General features: G+C 37.9%; 1 protein-coding gene across 1 annotated transcript in view; it reads left to right on the forward strand.

Moving 5' to 3' along the window:
* Nucleotides 1-17,770, forward strand: part of AKAP10 (A-kinase anchoring protein 10) — an 85,857-nt gene that overhangs the window by 33,179 nt on the left and 34,908 nt on the right. Inside the window, exons 5-10 of the mRNA XM_037030362.1 lie at nucleotides 3,629-3,727; nucleotides 10,384-10,468; nucleotides 11,249-11,372; nucleotides 12,749-12,885; nucleotides 15,008-15,152; nucleotides 16,869-17,039. Coding sequence (XP_036886257.1) covers nucleotides 3,629-3,727; nucleotides 10,384-10,468; nucleotides 11,249-11,372; nucleotides 12,749-12,885; nucleotides 15,008-15,152; nucleotides 16,869-17,039 — 761 coding nt within the window. The remainder of the gene's footprint in view (nucleotides 1-3,628; nucleotides 3,728-10,383; nucleotides 10,469-11,248; nucleotides 11,373-12,748; nucleotides 12,886-15,007; nucleotides 15,153-16,868; nucleotides 17,040-17,770) is intronic.

Raw genomic sequence — 17,770 nt, forward strand, 5'->3', positions numbered from 1 at the left:
TTAACAGGCACCAACAGCCCAAAAGATGGTGCAAAAAGAACTCAAAGTCCCAGAGCCGATAACTCTCAGCGACCAAGAGATTGCCAGCCTCTCAGAAGCACAATTCAAGACACTGTTTATCAGGATGCTCACAGAACTGGTTGATTATAGTCACAAATTAGAGGACCATATGAAGGCTAAACTAACTGAAATGAAGCAAAATGCACAGGGAACCAATACTGATGGAAAGGAAACTGGGATTCAAATCAATGGAATGGACCAGAAGGAAGAACGAACCATCCAACCAGAAAGGAATGAAGAAATGAGAATTCAAAAAAATGAGGAGAGGCTTAGGAACCTCCAAGACATCTTGAAACGTTCCAACATCTGAACTACAGGGGTACCAGAAGGGGAAGAGGAAGAGCAACAACAAGAAAACTTATCTGAACAAATAATAAAGTAGAACTTCCCCAATCTGGCAAAGGAAATAGACTTCCAGGAAGTCCAGGAAGCTCAGAGAGTCCCCAAAAAGGTGGACCTAAGGAGGAACACAACCAAGGCACATCATAATTACATTAGCCAAGATTAAAATGAAGGAGAGAATCCTAGAAACAGCAAGAGATAAGGAGACAGTCACCTACACAGGAGTTCTCATCAGACTGTCAGCGGATTTCTCAAAAGAGACCTTACAGGCAAGAAGGGGCTGGAAAGAAGTATTCCAAGTCATGAAATCCAAAGGCCTACAGCCAAGATTGCTTTATCCAGCAAAACTTTCATTTAGAATGGAAGGACAGATAAAGTGCTTCTCAGATAAGGTCAAGTTCAAGGAGTTCATCATCACCAAGCCCTTATTATATAAAATGTTAAAGGGACTTATATAAGAAAAAGAAGATGAAAAATATGAACAGTGAAAGGACAGCAAACTCACAGTTATTAACAACCACACCTAAAACAAAAGCAAACCAAGAGGACAGCTAGATCAGGAGTGGAACCATAGAAATGAAGAACACATGTAGGGTTAGCAACAGGGGAGTGGGAGGAGGAGAAGCAGGGAGAAGGCACAGAAAATAGCATAGAGGGTAGGTAGAAAATGGATAGGGGGAGGGCAAGAATGGTGGGGGAAATATAGAATCTAAAGAACTTGAGACACATGGTTATAAACTAAGGGTGAGAGAATGGTGGGGGAGGGAGTGTGCGAGGGGAGGGGAATGAAGGGGGGAATAGAACAACTGTAATGGTATAATCAATAAAATATATTTTAAAAAAATAAAAGAGTGACTGTAGACAAACTATGGTTATGCAGACTTGGATATTTGACAGATATTTTCTTGGGAACGAATGAAGTAAACTTGTTATTTCAAGAACAGCTGACAGTATTTGTTGCCCAATGGTAAAATTTAAGGCTTTTAAGTGAAAATTATAGTTTTGGAAAACTTGTATTCCCCACTCTGCCCTCACAACTTTAAAGAGTCTTCCGATGAGATCATTGGTGATACTGAGGATGTGATTTCTTTTTCTACTCTCTCTGATGCAACATAGATTTGGAAGATGTGCATAAGCCAGTAAACCAGTAGTTTCCAAAATATATGATGGAAATATATGATGTTATAAAATCATGAGTTTGGGAGATAGGCCAGTCAGTTTTAATATAATAGAATATAAATTCACTGTTGTAGTTTCAGAGTCTACATTCTTACTAACCTTTAAGAAAGTACCATTTGCCAAGTTCGGGTGCAGAATCAGAGAAGACTATGTCCACAGTTATCTTAAAAAGCTATTAAAACATTCCTTTTTTGAAGTACACATCTCTGAAGCCAGATTTTCTTAACATGTAAAAAAGAAACCCATTTTTTCTCTTCACAGCTCTTCTGATACAAAATGTATGCTTTTCTAAGCAGTTCTCTAATTTTCTGTGGACAGTAACTGGGAATTTTCCAGTTTAATTCATTCTTATATTAACTGCCTGGACTTAGTGCAGAATCCACAAGTTAAGGGCTCAGTCTCACCAGACTGCTTCCACCACTACTTCAGATGCTAGTTGTAAGTCCAGACACAAGTTGTCACCTGTACTTCTGGCCAACCAGCTATAAATCAGGGATTTTTACAACAACTTCCTCTTGTTCAGTAATTTGCTATAATGGCTCAAAGAACTTAGGGAAACACTTTTGTTTACTGGTTTATATTAAAAGATAATAGAAAGTAAACAAATGAACAGCCAGAGGAAGAGGGACATGGGGCAAGGTCCAGAGTGGGGTCAAGTGTAAGAGCCTCTGACTCTGGAGATCTGGTGTGCTATCCTTTTGGCACATGGATGCATTTGCCAGCCTGGAAGGTGAAGCACTTCATTGAGGGTTTATGTGGTTCAGGTATATGGGCATGATTGATTAAAATATTGACCATTGGCCTGGCTGGTGTGGCTCAGTGGATTGAGCACTGGCCTTTGACCCAAAGGGTTGCCAGTTCAATTCCAAGTCAGGGCACATGCCTGAATTGCAAGCTAGGTCCCCATTAGGGGGTGCTTGAGAGGCAACCACACATTGATGTTTTTCTCCCTCCCTTCTCTTCTCTCTAAAAATAAATAAATAAAATCTTAAGAAAAACAAACTTTAAAAAAAACATTGACCACTGGTTATTAATTTATGATACCTAGCCTTTCTACCTTCCCCAGAGGTCTGGCAACCAGCACTCTTTCTGCCAGTCACCTCGTCACCACAGACTTTTCTTTGGTTGAGAGGGGCTTATTATGGATAATAGCAGATGCTCATACTGTCCCTACCACTCAGAAAATTCTAAGGATTTTAAGAGCTCTGTGCCAAGAACCAGAATGAAAAATGTTATTTTCTGTTATATCATGATGTCACAATATACATCAACCAAAAAAAAACCACACCCAAGTGAATGCCAAAGCAGATGTGAGAATCTAGTAGTTTGCTATCAGGGCAAATGTTAATGCCCTCTTCTGACTAATTTTTTCAGTTTGGAAAAGTTATTTTCCTCTAAAGCAAATATCTATGTTAACTTCTAGCAGATTTAACATTGTTAATTGTAACTGAGTCAGTTTTCTCATTTTTAATTTCTAATACCATATCATCTATAAATAAAACTCACATAAACAAAAATTGAGGTCCTCAATTTTTAAGATGTCTAAGTCCTGAGAATATAAAGTTTGTGGTTCATTGTATTAACATTCTAGGGTTTTGAAGATCAAATTAATGTTCATGAATGTGAAATCATTTTGTAACATATTTAAAATGTAGATTTATAGGTAATTTTTGAGCTCCTCCCTTTATATTGCTGATCAAGTCTTTCAAGTTCAGACTTTGAAAAGGAGAATGGAAAGAGAGCATGCATGTGTCATTGCTCTTATGGAGCTTGTTAGCTTAGTAGAGGAGGAATGCACATATAATTCCTCCGTTCCACAAATCAAACTGTGAACAGAAATATTATGATGAGATTTGTTTTATCCTAAATATATTTTCATGTGTATTTGTACTTGTAGTGCACATACAGGTACAGACATTTGTGTGTATGTGCATGTTTGTGTATGTTTAGGTTCACAGCAAACGAAGCCCTGCTGTTCATGAATATAATCCATTGCCAGTTCAATTTGCATTGTGAGTTTTAAAGTTTTCCCCTTCTTCCTTTACAGGTATAGAACAAGATGCAGTGAATACTTTTACCAAATATATATCTCCAGATGCTGCTAAACCAATACCAATTACAGAAGCAATGAGAAATGATATCATAGGTAAGCAGTGCTTGAAGCTATGGCCAAAGAAGTGCCTATTTTTCTTTTTTTTTTCTTTTTTAAAGATTTTATTTATTTATCTTTAGAGGGGAAGGGAAAGAGAGAAGGAGAGAAACATCAATGTATGGTTGCCTCTCCTGAGTCCCCTGCCGGGAACTGGCCCACAACCCAGGCATGTGCCCTGACCGGGAATCGAACCGCAATCATGTGGTTTGTAGGCCCGAGCCCAATCCACTGAGCCACACCAGCCAGGGCAGAAGCGCCTGTTTTTCATTATATGAAGTTCTCTTTTTTATCAACATGGAATCCTAGCCTGTTTTCAGATATCTTTTTTTCCCCCAGGTGTAATAAAACGTGTTTATTTTAAAGATTACAGACTGACTCTAAAGCACAGTTCTGTGTCCTTTCCAACTACTGCCACACAGTCTGACATTGCTTCCTTGTAAAGAAACACTAATCTCTTTCTTTGCATTTTTAAACCATTTTAAAATATATATATTTAATTGGTTATGCCATTACAGTTGTCCCATTCCCCCTTTCATTCCCCTCCACCCCGCACACCCCCTCCCCCTATTCCTCCCCCTTTAGTTCATGTCCAAGTGTCACAAGTTCTTTAGCTTCTACATTTCCCATGGTATTCTTGCCCTCCCCCCTGTTTATTTCTTACCTACCGTCTATGCTACTTATTCTCTGTACCTTCTCCCTCTCCTCCTCCTCTCACTCCCCTGTTGCTAACCCTCCTTGTGGTCTCCATTTCTATGGTTCTGCTCCTGATCTAGCTGTCCCTTAGTTTGCTTTTGTTTTAGGAGTGGTGGTTAATAACTGTGAGTTTGCTGTCCTTTCACTGTTCATATTTTCCATCTTCTTTTTCTTAGATAAGCCCCTTTAACATTTCATATAATAAGGGCTTGTTGATGATGAACTCCTTGAACTTGACCTTATCTGAGAAGCACTTTATCTGTCCTTCCATTCTAAGTGAAAGCTTTGCTGGATAGAGCAATTTTGGATGTAGGTCTTTGGATTTCATGACCTGGAATACTACTTTCTAGCCCCTTTTTGCCTGTAAGGTCTCTTTTGAGAAATCCGCTGACAGTCTGATGGGTACTCCTTTGTAGGTGACTGTCTCCTTATCTCTTGCTGCTTCTAGGATTCTCTCCTTCATTTTAATCTTGACTAATATAATTATGATGTGCCTTGGTTGTGTTCCTCCTTAGGTCCACATTTTTTGGGACTCTCTGAGCTTCCTGGACTTCCTGGAAGTCTATTTCCTTTGCCAGATTGGGGAAGTTCTACTTTATTATTTGTTCAGATAAGTTTTCTTGTTGTTGCTCTTCCTCTTCCCCTTCTGGTACCCCTGTAGTTCAGATGTTGGAACGTTTCAAGATGTCTTGGAGGTTTCTAAGCCTCTCCTCATTTTTTTGAATTCTTGTTTCTTCCTTCTTTTCTGTTTGGTTGTTCCTTTCTTCCTTCTGGTCCACTCCATTGATTTGAATCCCAGTTTCCTTTCCATCAGTATTGGTTCCCTGTGCATTTTGCTTCATTTCAGTTAGTGTAGCCTTCATTTTTTCATCTAATTTACAACTAAAATCAACCAGTTCAGTGAGCCTCCTGATCACCAGTGTTTTTAACTGTGCATCTGATAGGTTGGCTTTCTATTGGTCATGTAAAAGTATTGGCTCTGGGGTTTTGATATGTTCTGTTTGAGCCATAAAGTTTTGGTTTGTTCGCGCCTGTTATGTATGAGGGGCAAAAGCTTACGTGTCCACTGGGGCTGGTCAGCCCAGTCCCTGGGTTGTGACTGGGGGCGGGGTCAGGGAGGGAGCAATGGTGTTTGTTGGGCTCTCTCTCTCGGATAATGGTCCCCTCTGCCACTTCCCACAAGCAAATTGGGCCCTTCTGGTGCTGATTCCTGCGTGGGTGGGCTTGCGTTTGTTCTAGTACCCTTTGGGTCTCCCCAGCGAACTCTCCTGTGGGGCTAGGAGCCTCTCACGGCACCTCAGCCCCTGAAAATTTTTCCAATTGGTGCTTTTAGGCTTTATTTCTCTTTGCTGGGGCCCTGGGTTGTGCAGTCTGTCTAAGTGACTGTTTTTAAACCTGCCTGGTTTTTCTGTCCGGGAATGTGTATACATGGTCAGCCAGCCACCCTGCGAGCCTTACTGGGTTTGCTTGTTTTGACCCTGCATCCACCTGAGTCGCCAATCACTGCCTCCTCCTGCTGGGCCCCTCTCTGCTGGCCACCGACTTCGCCCCTCTTACTGGTCTGGATGAATGGTTTGTTGTTGGACTTCAGTACAGTTCACTTTTCTGTCTGTTTTGGTTGTGGTTTTGTTTCTAAATCTTTGTTGTCCTTAAATTTGGTTGTGTGAGGAGGTACAGTGTTTCCACCTACTCCTCCATCTTGGCCAGAAGTCCCCATTTTTATTTTTTAATTATAGTTGACATACATCATTATATTAGATTCAGGTGTTCACCCCAGTGATTAGACATAACTTACTAAGAGATCATACCCATCTGATACAGTACATAGTTATTACAACACTATTGACTATATTTTGTATGCTGTATTTTGCATTACATAACTATTCTGTAACTACCAATCTGTACTACTTAATCCCTTCATCTTTTTCACACACCCACCCCTCACCCTGCCTCCCATCTGTTTTCAGGTATCTGTAGCTCACTTACAAGCTTACCCTCTTATATGTTAGGCACAAATTCTTAGACTTTGACTTGAATAAAAACAACAGCAGGAACAATAATATCACACATATATTTACTGGGTCCCAGACAACATTCTAAGTACTCCATGGGTAAACTCATTTAATCTTCTAAAGAACCTTGCAGCATAAATATAATTATTATTTTATAAATGAGGAAATTGAAGCACATAGAGTAAGTAATTTTCCCAATATAAGCTCAGATATGGCAGAATCAGGATTTGAACCAGACCTGTACACATTAAGCAGTACGCTATTTGGCAGTGTTTTTTAATCTAGATTGAGACCAATCTCTATGTCCTCATCCCACTGCCCGAAAAACAATAGAGTAGAAAATCAAAGTACTTCACAGTAGTAAAGGCAAAGAAACATAATTTCAGGAAGTTTTTTTTCATTTTATATACATATATGTATGTGTATGCTGAGCCACATAGCATGTTTCTCTATAAATCACAAAAAAAGTTAAGAAAGCTTACTGTGTTGCCTCAGCAAAGCCTTATGTGCACCTGTAATCACAGATAAAAATGGTTCATTTATTCATCGAACAGCTATTTCCATCAAGTTCTAGTAGTAAGTTCTGTATTTTTGTTATGATAAATTAGTATTTTTTATTTATGAAATATAACAGGTTATTCAACTCTTAGCAGATTCTTCCCAGCATGAGGCTCTTTCAGTCTTTACTGTAGGTCCTTTGTACTCACTCATTACTGGAGGCAGCAAAACCTCCCCCAATCTCAGCTGTGCTCGTTACAGTCAGCCCACCATACTGGCCAGTGAACAGCCATTAGCTGTTTTGGGGTCCATCAGATGCGGCCCCCATTGTTTACCTTTTTTCTCTCTGACAGATACCTGTAACACATAGGTCTTAGTGGCTCTTGGTGGTTTGTCCTTATCTACCAGTATTTGGGGATTTTTACCCAGTTTTGTTGCAGAGTTGTCATGGGATTTTGGTTTTTCTATATAGTTTGTCTGTTTTTATATGGGAATTTGTTGCTACTGTCTTCAAGACTTCCCTAGACTGACTTTTTCTAATAATACATCTGGAGTGTCTTAACTGATTAGAACTTGGCTGGTTAAAGAATTGGATGGCTATTGGTACCTTAGGAGGTTTGTACCAATTGATAAACAAGCTAGGGTAGGGGGGACACAGAAGAGATTTTGAGCCCAATAGAACATTTGGAAATAAAAAATGTCATTGTAATTCTAATTTTTATTTTCTTAAACTTTATCAAATTAATGATGTAATCCCATGAGGAGAGAAATCTTCTGAAGGGTCAAGGTGACAACATCTAGTGATTGAGGGATCTGAGAAAGTTTCCATCCAGTGTCTATTATTATGCATTTTAAAAGGTCAATTACCTATATATCTTTAGAACAATTACTTTTTGTTTTTTAAACTCATTCTTCCAAATCCTGCCCGAGTTATTGGTCTCTTCAGTTGGCATATTTTAATACAGCTGTACTTTAAGTAAGTTATTATTTGAAGTCTACACTTAAGCTACTGTTATTGTGTCCCTTCTGCATAGTTTTATTGTAAATGTAATCCATGGGGTTTTGATGTTTCTGTCTAATCACTTAGTTTTTCTGTGGGGTTTCAAACTGACCCAAAGTCTGTGTTCCACAGGGTCCTCCATTTTCCATAAATCCTTGAAGTGGTGGGATATTAGAAATACTTGGACAGTACAGCTGACAGAATTTGCTTTTGGTTTGAAAGTGAGTGGTGTGAAAGGGAGTAAGGAATCCATCATGACTCAATATCTGAGAGAGGAGTTACCATTTACAAGATGAGGAGGAGAGTGGGTTTTATAGCTTGTGGGGAAAGTTGGGAGTTCAGGTGTTTGGTATCCAGAAGGTGAATGTCAGGTAGGAGTTTGTACATCTGTGTGAGGAGTTCATGAGAGAGGTCCAGGTTGGAGATATGTGTTTGAAAGTCATCAGCATATGTTTAATCATGAAACTGGATTACTGTCGAGTGTATGTGATGAGTTAAGACGAGAGACCTAAGGACGGAATTCTAGAGCAGGCCTAACATAGAGTCTGTCAGATGAAGGAAGAACTTGCAAAGGAGAGTTAGAAGTTAACAGCCAGCCCTGGCTGGCATAGCTCAGTGGATTGAGCTCAGGCCTGCAAACCTAAGGATCATGGCTCGATTCCCAGTCAGGGCACATGCCTGGGTTGCAGGCCAGTTCCCAGAAGGGGACGTACAAGAGGCAACCATACATTGATATTTCTCTTCCTCTTTCCTTCCCTTCCCCTCTAAAGATAAATAAATAAAATCTTTAAAAAAAAGAAGAAGTAACAGCAGTAGTAATGTAGACCCTTCTACATCAACTGTGTATGAAGGGTAGTTTTTTTCTGGAAGTCAAAATGTTCTGGAAACATTTTTCTGGAACTGAAAAATGTTTCTGGGGGTGAGGGAGTGATCGAAGGTGCTAAGATATGCTAATAGATTAAGTAAGATAAATAGTAGGAATGGAATGGATTTGGCCATCTTATGGGCAATTGGGCCAGCAATCATCTTAATTAGAGTGGACCTTTAGGGACAAAAGCTTAATTGGAAGAGCCTTAAGGGAGAATAGGAGGAATGAAGACAGCAAGTATGGGTACCTCTTAGGAGGCATTTTGCTCTACAGGTGAGCTGGAAGGGGATGCTACATCAAGGGACAATGGTTTGGGGTGATTTTTTTAAGGTGACATGTTAAAAAGAGATGGATGGTAGCATACAAACAAGTATACAGTGTATTTAGCTGGTGGGAATGAGGCAGTAGCAAAGAAAAATTTGATGCAGGAGAGAATGGGGGACAATTGCTGTGGTAAAACATTTATGAGAAGGTGGATAAGGATGGGGTCCTGTGCTCAAATAAAGGGTTGCTCAGGCAAGTGTGAGGACCATTGATCTGCTGTAACAGGAGAGATAGGTAAGAGATACAGGTGGGTTGGTAGATGTAGTGGGAAGTAATAGAAATAATTTTCTGATTGTTCCTATTTTATTAGTGAAGTAGGAAGCAAAGGGAATGGAAGAGGTGTTAAGATGTAGAGAGATGTGCCATGTCTAGGAGAATGTAAGAGTAAATGTACCAGGAAACTGTAGTACAGGCCTAGGGTTTCAGTAAGTTCCCACTGAGGTCTTGGACCTAATGTGAAACCAGCCATCATGGTTGTATGTTTTTTTTTCTAGTGATGTTTAATAGCTAAACAGCTTATTGATGTTCTGTAGTTTAGGCAGTTTCTAACAGCACATTTTTTGTCTTTAAATTTCTATTGAATAACATTTTTGTAAACTTTTTCCAGATAAATCTTTACACGAATCCATAATCCTTTAGGTTATAGTCCTAGAAATAAAATCACTGATGGAAAGGGTGTGTTCATTTTTAAAGCTTATGCTAGAAACTGCTAATTGTCCCTCCAGAAAGATATACTAATTTATATTCCCACGATGTTAAGCATTTAAAAATATGGATTGTTAAAATACTTTTGTGCTGGTTTACTAGACAAAAGGTGGAGTGCCTTCTTATTTTAATTTGTAATTATATTTATTTGATTACTAATAAGCATGCATATGTTTTCATATTTGCCATTTTATATTTGTTCCTTTGGAGTTGTCTTTTCATGTCCTTTGCTCTTTTATCTTTTGGGACATTTCTTAATAGTTTGTAAGACTCTTGATATACAGAAAATAATCTGTCATACGTAGTGGGAACTGTCACACATGCCACAAATTTTTCCCCTAATTTGTTTTTTGGAGTGTTTTGATGTATAGAATTAATTTTATGTTAAGTCTATATATGGTTAGAAAGACCTTCTGTACCTCAAAATCAACTATTCTATATTTTTTAGTTTCATTTAAAAACTAATTTATTTGTCTTTATAGTTATTTAATATTTGATTCATAAATTTTGGATTTAATAGAAATGTAATTATTTATCATTTCTTTGACAGCAAAGATTTGTGGAGAAGATGGACAGGTGAATCCCAACTGTTTTGTTTCAGCACAGTCCATAGTCTTTAGTGCAATGGAGCAAGAGTAAGTTAATTTCATATTTTTATATTTTGCATTCTTTCTTGAGAGTTTGGGTTTAGTATTAGGAATGGATTTCACTAACTGAAAACAATTTATCTTTGAGTATGTAAGTATTTTGGTTTGTGGGATCTCATAGGCATAACTCTTAAGACTATCTTGGTTAATGTTTTTTATGTAAATTATGAAGTCTTAAAAATAAAATAAGTTTTTATTTGTGATGTTAATATTTTCTAAGTTAAAAGAGTTTGTTTTTAATTCTGAAGTCATTCTGGTTTAACCGTAACAATTAGAATTGGTTTGTTTATTTAAACAATGCATGTGTCTTTGGGTAAATATCCTAATTTGTTAGTGCATGCTGGTTAAACTGCCTCCAAAGGGCTTTTTTTTTTTATTACTTACTGCTGCATGCTCTTAAAAAGAATCTTCGTGTTCATTCTTATATTTAACATTTGTGAAAGGGTGCTTTCTGTGTTCAAGGCCTAGTTAGATATAGTACCTGCCTGAAAGGAAGTTGCAGCCTAATGAGAGAAATAGGTCATGCTCTTCTGTTACTGTAATTATTAGGTAGCATGTGTTGGATATCAGAGGAAAGCTACAGAGTCACCAAGAGGCAGGAGAGATACTTACAGGGAGAGGAATCAGGAGCTGCCCCAGGGGAAGGGAGGTGATGTTTACCTAGGCTTTTAAGATAATATAGGCACAGTATGGAAAGAGTGTATTTTTCCCAATTAAGCTCTTTCCCTTGGCCGTTACCTCAGATTGTTCCTTTTTGTCCATGTGCAGGCACTTTAGTGATTTTCTGCGAAGTCATCATTTCTGTAAATACCAGATTGAAGTGTTGACCAGTGGGACTGTTTACCTGGCTGACATTCTCTTCTGTGAGTCAGCTCTCTTTTATTTCTCTGAGGTAAAATCTGCATTTCCTTTTATACTCTGTTAGGACATTTCAGCCTCTAAAATATAAATGCTGGTGACCTGTCTATAGAAAATACCATAGAAGAAACAAATCATTTTCCAATAGGTCAACTAGATTTAAATAATTTTATTATTGTTTAAATTGTATGTAATGGCAAGAGAACTTTAATGACATATTAGATTAAAGAGAGAGCCTGAAAATTCAGTATAAAATAACTGATTTTGGAAAACCTAATTAAGAAGAGGCATATTTTTAATTATTTGGAGCTGTTTTAAAACCACAGAATTTGATACTTGATTCTAGTATGCAGATATTTGCAGACCAAACTTCAGAAGAGAAAAAGGAAAGTAGTATTTTTTTTCTAGTATCATCACTTTTGCTTTAGTCACTTAGTGGGACTGCACAGTAAAGCATCTGCAAAACACAGTGAGTATACTAATCTCTTTGGGGGAAACATTTTGCATACCATGTATTTGTATATAACATGCGCCCATGTATAATGTGCATCCACATTTTTGGCTCAAAGTTTCAGGAAAAAAATCTCTTGTTTTAATTTTTTAATTCAGATTTTTATTTCTTTATATTTAGATACTTGGTTTTTTGTATTATAAAGGAATTTTAGCATTTATTTTTTAGCATATTATGTAGCAAATAATTACAAAACACAAGAACAGATGCAAGGTATTTCAGGTAGTATCCATGTCTAATGTGCACCCTTATTTTTCCCTCAAAAATTTGGGCAAGAAAGTACACATTATACACAGCAAAATATGGTAGTATAACAGTATTTGTAGGCTTCAGCAAATGAAATTCTTTTCTTGCAAGCAAATGACTATGAAGCAGAGGTAAGAGGATTCCCCAGTCTCACAAAGCAATAAACTTCAATACAGCTTGCATTCTGTGTCTTCACAAGAATACAGTTAAGTTTCGTTGATTTATTTTTTTCACTCCCTCTCTTTTGCCACAAGTTTGTTCAGGTTACTATGGCTGCATAGAATGATGGAAATGATCAGAAATAAAAGAGTTGGTCTAGTTACTTTATTCTTTGCATGTCTGCCAGCAAGGAACCACTAATCCATCTTTACTATAGTTTTTACTCCATTTCACTAAAGTTTGCATCCAGCCGTGTGGTGCTTGTATTTTTGTAAGTTTTTTCGTGTTTTTTTCCCCCCGAAGTAATGTTTTTAAACTTTTCAATTTCAAGTGACTGTAAGTTGTGATTGGCATTAAGTGAACACGTAGACCTGTTAGGTTTGGGTTTTTTTTTCTCATATCCTATATTTTAATAGTTAGGGCTTATAAATTAGTGGCGGTGAGATACATCTGAATGTGGTCTTATTTTCCTCTTTTGTATTTTTCCTTCCTAGTACATGGAAAAAGAAGATGCAGTGAATATCTTACAGTTCTGGTTGGCAGCAGATAACTTCCAATCTCAGCTTGCTGCCAAAAAGGGCCAATATGATGGACAGGAGGCGCAGAACGATGCCATGATTTTATATGACAAGTGAGTTTTATTGCAGATGTATTCAGCATTTAACAAATATTTACCAAGTATTTGATACATACTTCAGAAATACAAATGAATGAACTCAGTCTCTTCTGTCAAGGGACTCGGGGCAGCATAGAGCTGCTTTGCACATGATGTGTGTGCTTAGAGCAAAACTTTCTGCTAGAGAAAAAGGGGAGTCTTATGTGTGGCAGGTAGAACAGTGGTGTGGAGTTCATCGAGGGTTTCACAGAAGAAAGATTTAAGTTGGGTCCTGAAGAAGGAGTTGAGTTTTGCTAGCCAGAGAAGACAGAAAAGAACATTTTAGGCAGAGCACTGACAAGCAGAGTCATAGAAACTTGAGGGAATGCCGTACTTTCAAGAAACTTAAGTTTGGGTAATTGAAACTTGGCTATGGAATATTAGAAGAAGATGTAACAAATTGGAATAGGTTAAAGGGTCCTGAATGAACATGTATGGCATGTTGTGCTTTCTGATGCAGATCGCTCAGCCAGCTTAAGTAATCAGTGAATAATTAGTTTTCACTAGAAAGGAGAGGGCAGTGCAGTCTTACAGTGAACAGAACTGAAAATATCAAACAAGTGATAAAGCTGAGGCCAGCTTCACTTAACTTTTCTTATTTTGTGAAGAAAAGTAATGTGTTATTTGTATCCACAAACAAGTGCTAAGGGGATAGCTTCAGGGGAGAGAAGAACCCATGGAAGTTAGGGTTGGAAGAAAGCAGAGAGCCTCCAGATCAATGAGAGTTGCCGGGAGCTTATTCAGAGTAGGTTCCAGGCCTCTGTGAGTGATGTTCATTCAGCAGGTTTGAGGTATGACTGGTAATCTTTATTTTTAGAAGATACCCCAGATGATTGTGATGAACAGCCAGATTGAGGATCTAGTCTGATTTTCCTATTTTGCAGATAAGAAAACTAAGGCCAGGGAGGTAGTGACTTTCTCAAAGTAACAGAACAGATTAGTGGCAGCACTTGGACTGGAATGCAATTCTTCATGTTTGTCCAGTGTTTATTGTAGTATATTTGTGGAAAATATTATGTAAGAAACATTGTTATATGGTCATTGAAAAACACAGGTATTTACATTTAGAGATTTAGTCTGGGATGTCCCAAAATTCAAATCACAAAGGAATATTTAAGTATTTATTTGTTACAAGATGGAAGATTCTCTTTTTGCTAAGAAAGCACTGATAACAAAAAAAACAAGAGTTTTCTTTCTGCTGTAACAGAAGAGTGGCACTAATAAGGTCCTGGCTGGAACTCAGTCACTACACAGGGCACAGATGCTGTTTCCCCAGTGCTCCCATGTCCATGTGCGGGGAGCCATTTCTCAGTGAAGGTTACTATTAGAGTCCCTCATCCGCCTGTCGGCATCATCACAATCATGCCTTGTCCACCTTCCTGTAATGTATATCACAGAGAGGAGTCGGAAGCCATTAGAATACTTGGCAGAGACCATAAACATGTCTTTATCTTTTAATGCTTTTTTCTTTTTAGTATCCACTTTACAATCAGCTTACCAAAACACTAATTGCATTATATCCTGTTAAGTTAAAAATCTTTGTTATCATCAGTTACTCATTTTCCTTTAATACTAGTCATCAGCAAGTCCTATTATTCTATCCAAATACATCAAATTCATCCACTTCACCCTCAGTGCGATTTTGTTTTGAATTTGTACATGTATGTTATATGTGCCTCATAGTTGCGATAGTATGTTCTCATCGAATCCTGTGTAGGGATTTTTTTCTGATCTGTTTCCAGGGGAAATGACTGTCTTACCCTCATTCAAATTCATTGCTTTCTACCAAGTGCTGAACAGAGAATAGATTCCCATTAAACATGTGTGATTGATCAATTTCTTTGCATGGTTGTAGCCTGACCCTAGAAAATCTTAAATGAGAACTAAGTGTGAGGGAAGGCAGACAGAGGCAGCAAGCAAGCTCAGCTGTCTTTGGCGTAATGGAAGTAGAGGTTGCAGCCAGGCTGTCAGCACACAGCTCTGTAGTCCAGTTCAGGCCGAATCAGATACTCCCAGAGGAGGGTCTCTGGTGTGGATCGCAGATGTTGTGTGTATTTGATGCAGACTTTGTTTTACTTTGGCTATCTTTCTACCATAGGTACTTCTCCCTGCAAGCCACACATCCTCTTGGATTCGATGATGCTGTGAGATTAGAAATTGAATCTAATATCTGCAGGGAAGGTGGGCCACTCCCTAACTGTTTTACAACTCCATTACGTCAGGCCTGGACAACCATGGAGAAGGTAACCCAAGAACTTTGAAAGTGTTAAACTATAAGATTTACTGTTAGAACCAATAAAATACAAAATGAGAAAAAACAAATCAACAGAACAGTGGAAAATTTAAGTAGCACAGTATAATGATTAAGAGCAGTCTTTGAGTCTGACTCTTAACCTTTGTGAGCTTCAGGTAGTAACTGAAATTCTTTAATGCCATTTTCCTCAACTGTAAAACGGGGGTGATATGGATACTTATGTTGAAGTTATTTTGAGAATAAAAATGAGGTAAAATGTATATGAATAAAGTGCTTATTAATCAGATAGCTGTATTGGGGAAGGTTAACTTAGGAATGAACCAGAAATTTTCACCAATATTTTTCAACAGGGTTGGAGCACTAGTTTTATATAGTATCATGATCACTTATTAGGGTATCACTACTAGCTTATTAATAATAAAGTATTAGAGTTTGTGGATGGTTTATTCTTCTAATGAACTAGAATGAATGGCTTTTATAGGGAATTGCATAGAGCCCAGGATAAGCCCATGAGCTGACATCGCTGACATATGTCTTGTGTATCTAGGTGGAAAGAGTTCAGCAAGCACTGTTATATAATATCCACATAAACACTGAACTCCAGTAATATGGAAAAGTTAAATATAAAAATCAATCATTAAAAAGCTAGTGGTAAACTGAATAGAGTATCAGCTTATTGCCCAGGGATAATAATTTTTTCATGTTTAAAATTAAAATCTTTCTGATCTTAAAGGAAAAGTTCCAGGTCTGTGTCATATAAAGAATGTAAACTTCTTGGGTAATAAAGAAAATGAAAATACAGAGAAATTGAATTCTAATAATATATTTTACCAAATGTGTGTATGTAAAGAACTTACACTAATTCTAAGAATCAAGTAGGTAAATAAGAAAAAGACAAAGGCAATTCCTTCACCATTTCTGTGAGTATTTCTGTGCTAGCTCTTGGTGTCAGTGGTACACAAAAGAATCATGACTTCTGCCCTCCTGGAGCTCTGTCTGTGACAAGGCACACATTAAACATGGCCGTAACTATGTACAGTTGTGCTGAGTGCTGTGAAGGAAAGATTGGTGAGAGCAAATGCCAGCAATAAACACGAGAACTTATTCAGCATCATTCATAATTTTTGAATGCGAACAAAAACATCCATGCGTTATTAGGCATTTATTTAACAGCAATTTGAAAAACACAACCCCATGTTGGAAAGCCTGTGTCAAAACAGATCCCTCAATGTATTGCTAGTGGGACAAAATGACAGCATACTTCTGAAGGGTAATTTGGCCATATATGTCAAAGGTAAAATGTCCATACTGTTTAACTCAGTAATCACACTCCTAGTAACTTATAATAAGGAAATCAGTTCAAAAGTAAGTCAATACATACACAGAGACTTTAATATTTATAACAAACCAGAAAAAATCTAGTTTCAGTATATATCCATTGCCTAGACTATTTTCTGGTCATTAAGAGTCTAAATATCAAGGTTCTGTAATAGTTTCAGCAAATGGTTTTTTTGGGGGGTACCTATAAATTGCCCACGTATAATTTCATTTATAATGTAAACTTTGTATAAAGGGATAATACTTAAAATATAAAAAGGAAAATCATTTGTGCTAGCTAATAGAAATATAGGTAAAGTTTTGTTTTAAATAAGGTTTTGATTGTATTTGATTTCATTTTTAAAATAATGTTGGTCCTCCCATTTAGGTGTTCTTGCCTGGCTTTTTGTCTAGCAACCTTTATTATAAATACTTGAACGATCTGATCCACTCAGTGCGCGGGGATGTATTTCTGGGAGGGAATGCCTCGCTGACTGCTGCCGGCTCTGGCCCTCCTGACGACCCTCCCCAAGGCGGTGCTGACAGCTTGGCATCTCAGGTACTCTTGGCATCTCAGATTTGCCTCTGCCTTTAGAAAGGTGTACCAATCCTTTCCTTCAAATCCAGTAACAGATCCCATTTGTAAGTTTTAAGTTGTTGAAGAAACAAAGGAGGAACAAAATTAGCCTCTACTGTATATTCCTATCAAAGTGTTTGCACCCTGGCTGTGCACCTCGGTTAGAGTGTCGTCACAGTGTGTCTGAGCTGCAGGTCAGGGCACAAGCAAGAATCAGCCAGTGAATGCATGAGTAAGGGGAACAACAAGTTGATGTAGCTTTGGAAGAGTGCTTTGTGTGCTTATTTGGGAAATTTTAGTAACTAAATTTGGGGTGCTTTTTTATAGAATAATTGAGTGAACTGCTAGATTTCTTTTTTTTAAAGATTTTTTTATTTATCTTTAGAGAGGAAGGAAGAGAAAGAGAGAAACATCAATGTATGGTTGCCTTTCATGAGTTCCCTACTGGGAGCTGGCCTGCAACCCAGGCATGTGCCCTGACTGGGAATCAAACTGCGATCGTGTGGTTCACAGGCCCATGCTCAATCCACTGAGCCACACCAGCCAGGGCCCTAGATTTCTTAATGTTATAGTTCGCTGAAGAGCTTTTTGATTTCATTTTGAACTATAGCGATTGTACATTTTCTTTTTTTTTTTTTGAGTGCTTTCATATATCAAACCTTACTGATTTTCCCCCAAATCCCATAAAGTGGGTTATCCTCAAGAGAAGAGAT

The sequence above is a fragment of the Sturnira hondurensis genome, unplaced genomic scaffold, assembly GCF_014824575.4.
Source record: "Sturnira hondurensis isolate 20B ecotype Veracruz unplaced genomic scaffold, ASM1482457v3 Scaffold0020670, whole genome shotgun sequence".
NCBI lineage: Eukaryota > Metazoa > Chordata > Mammalia > Chiroptera > Phyllostomidae > Sturnira > Sturnira hondurensis.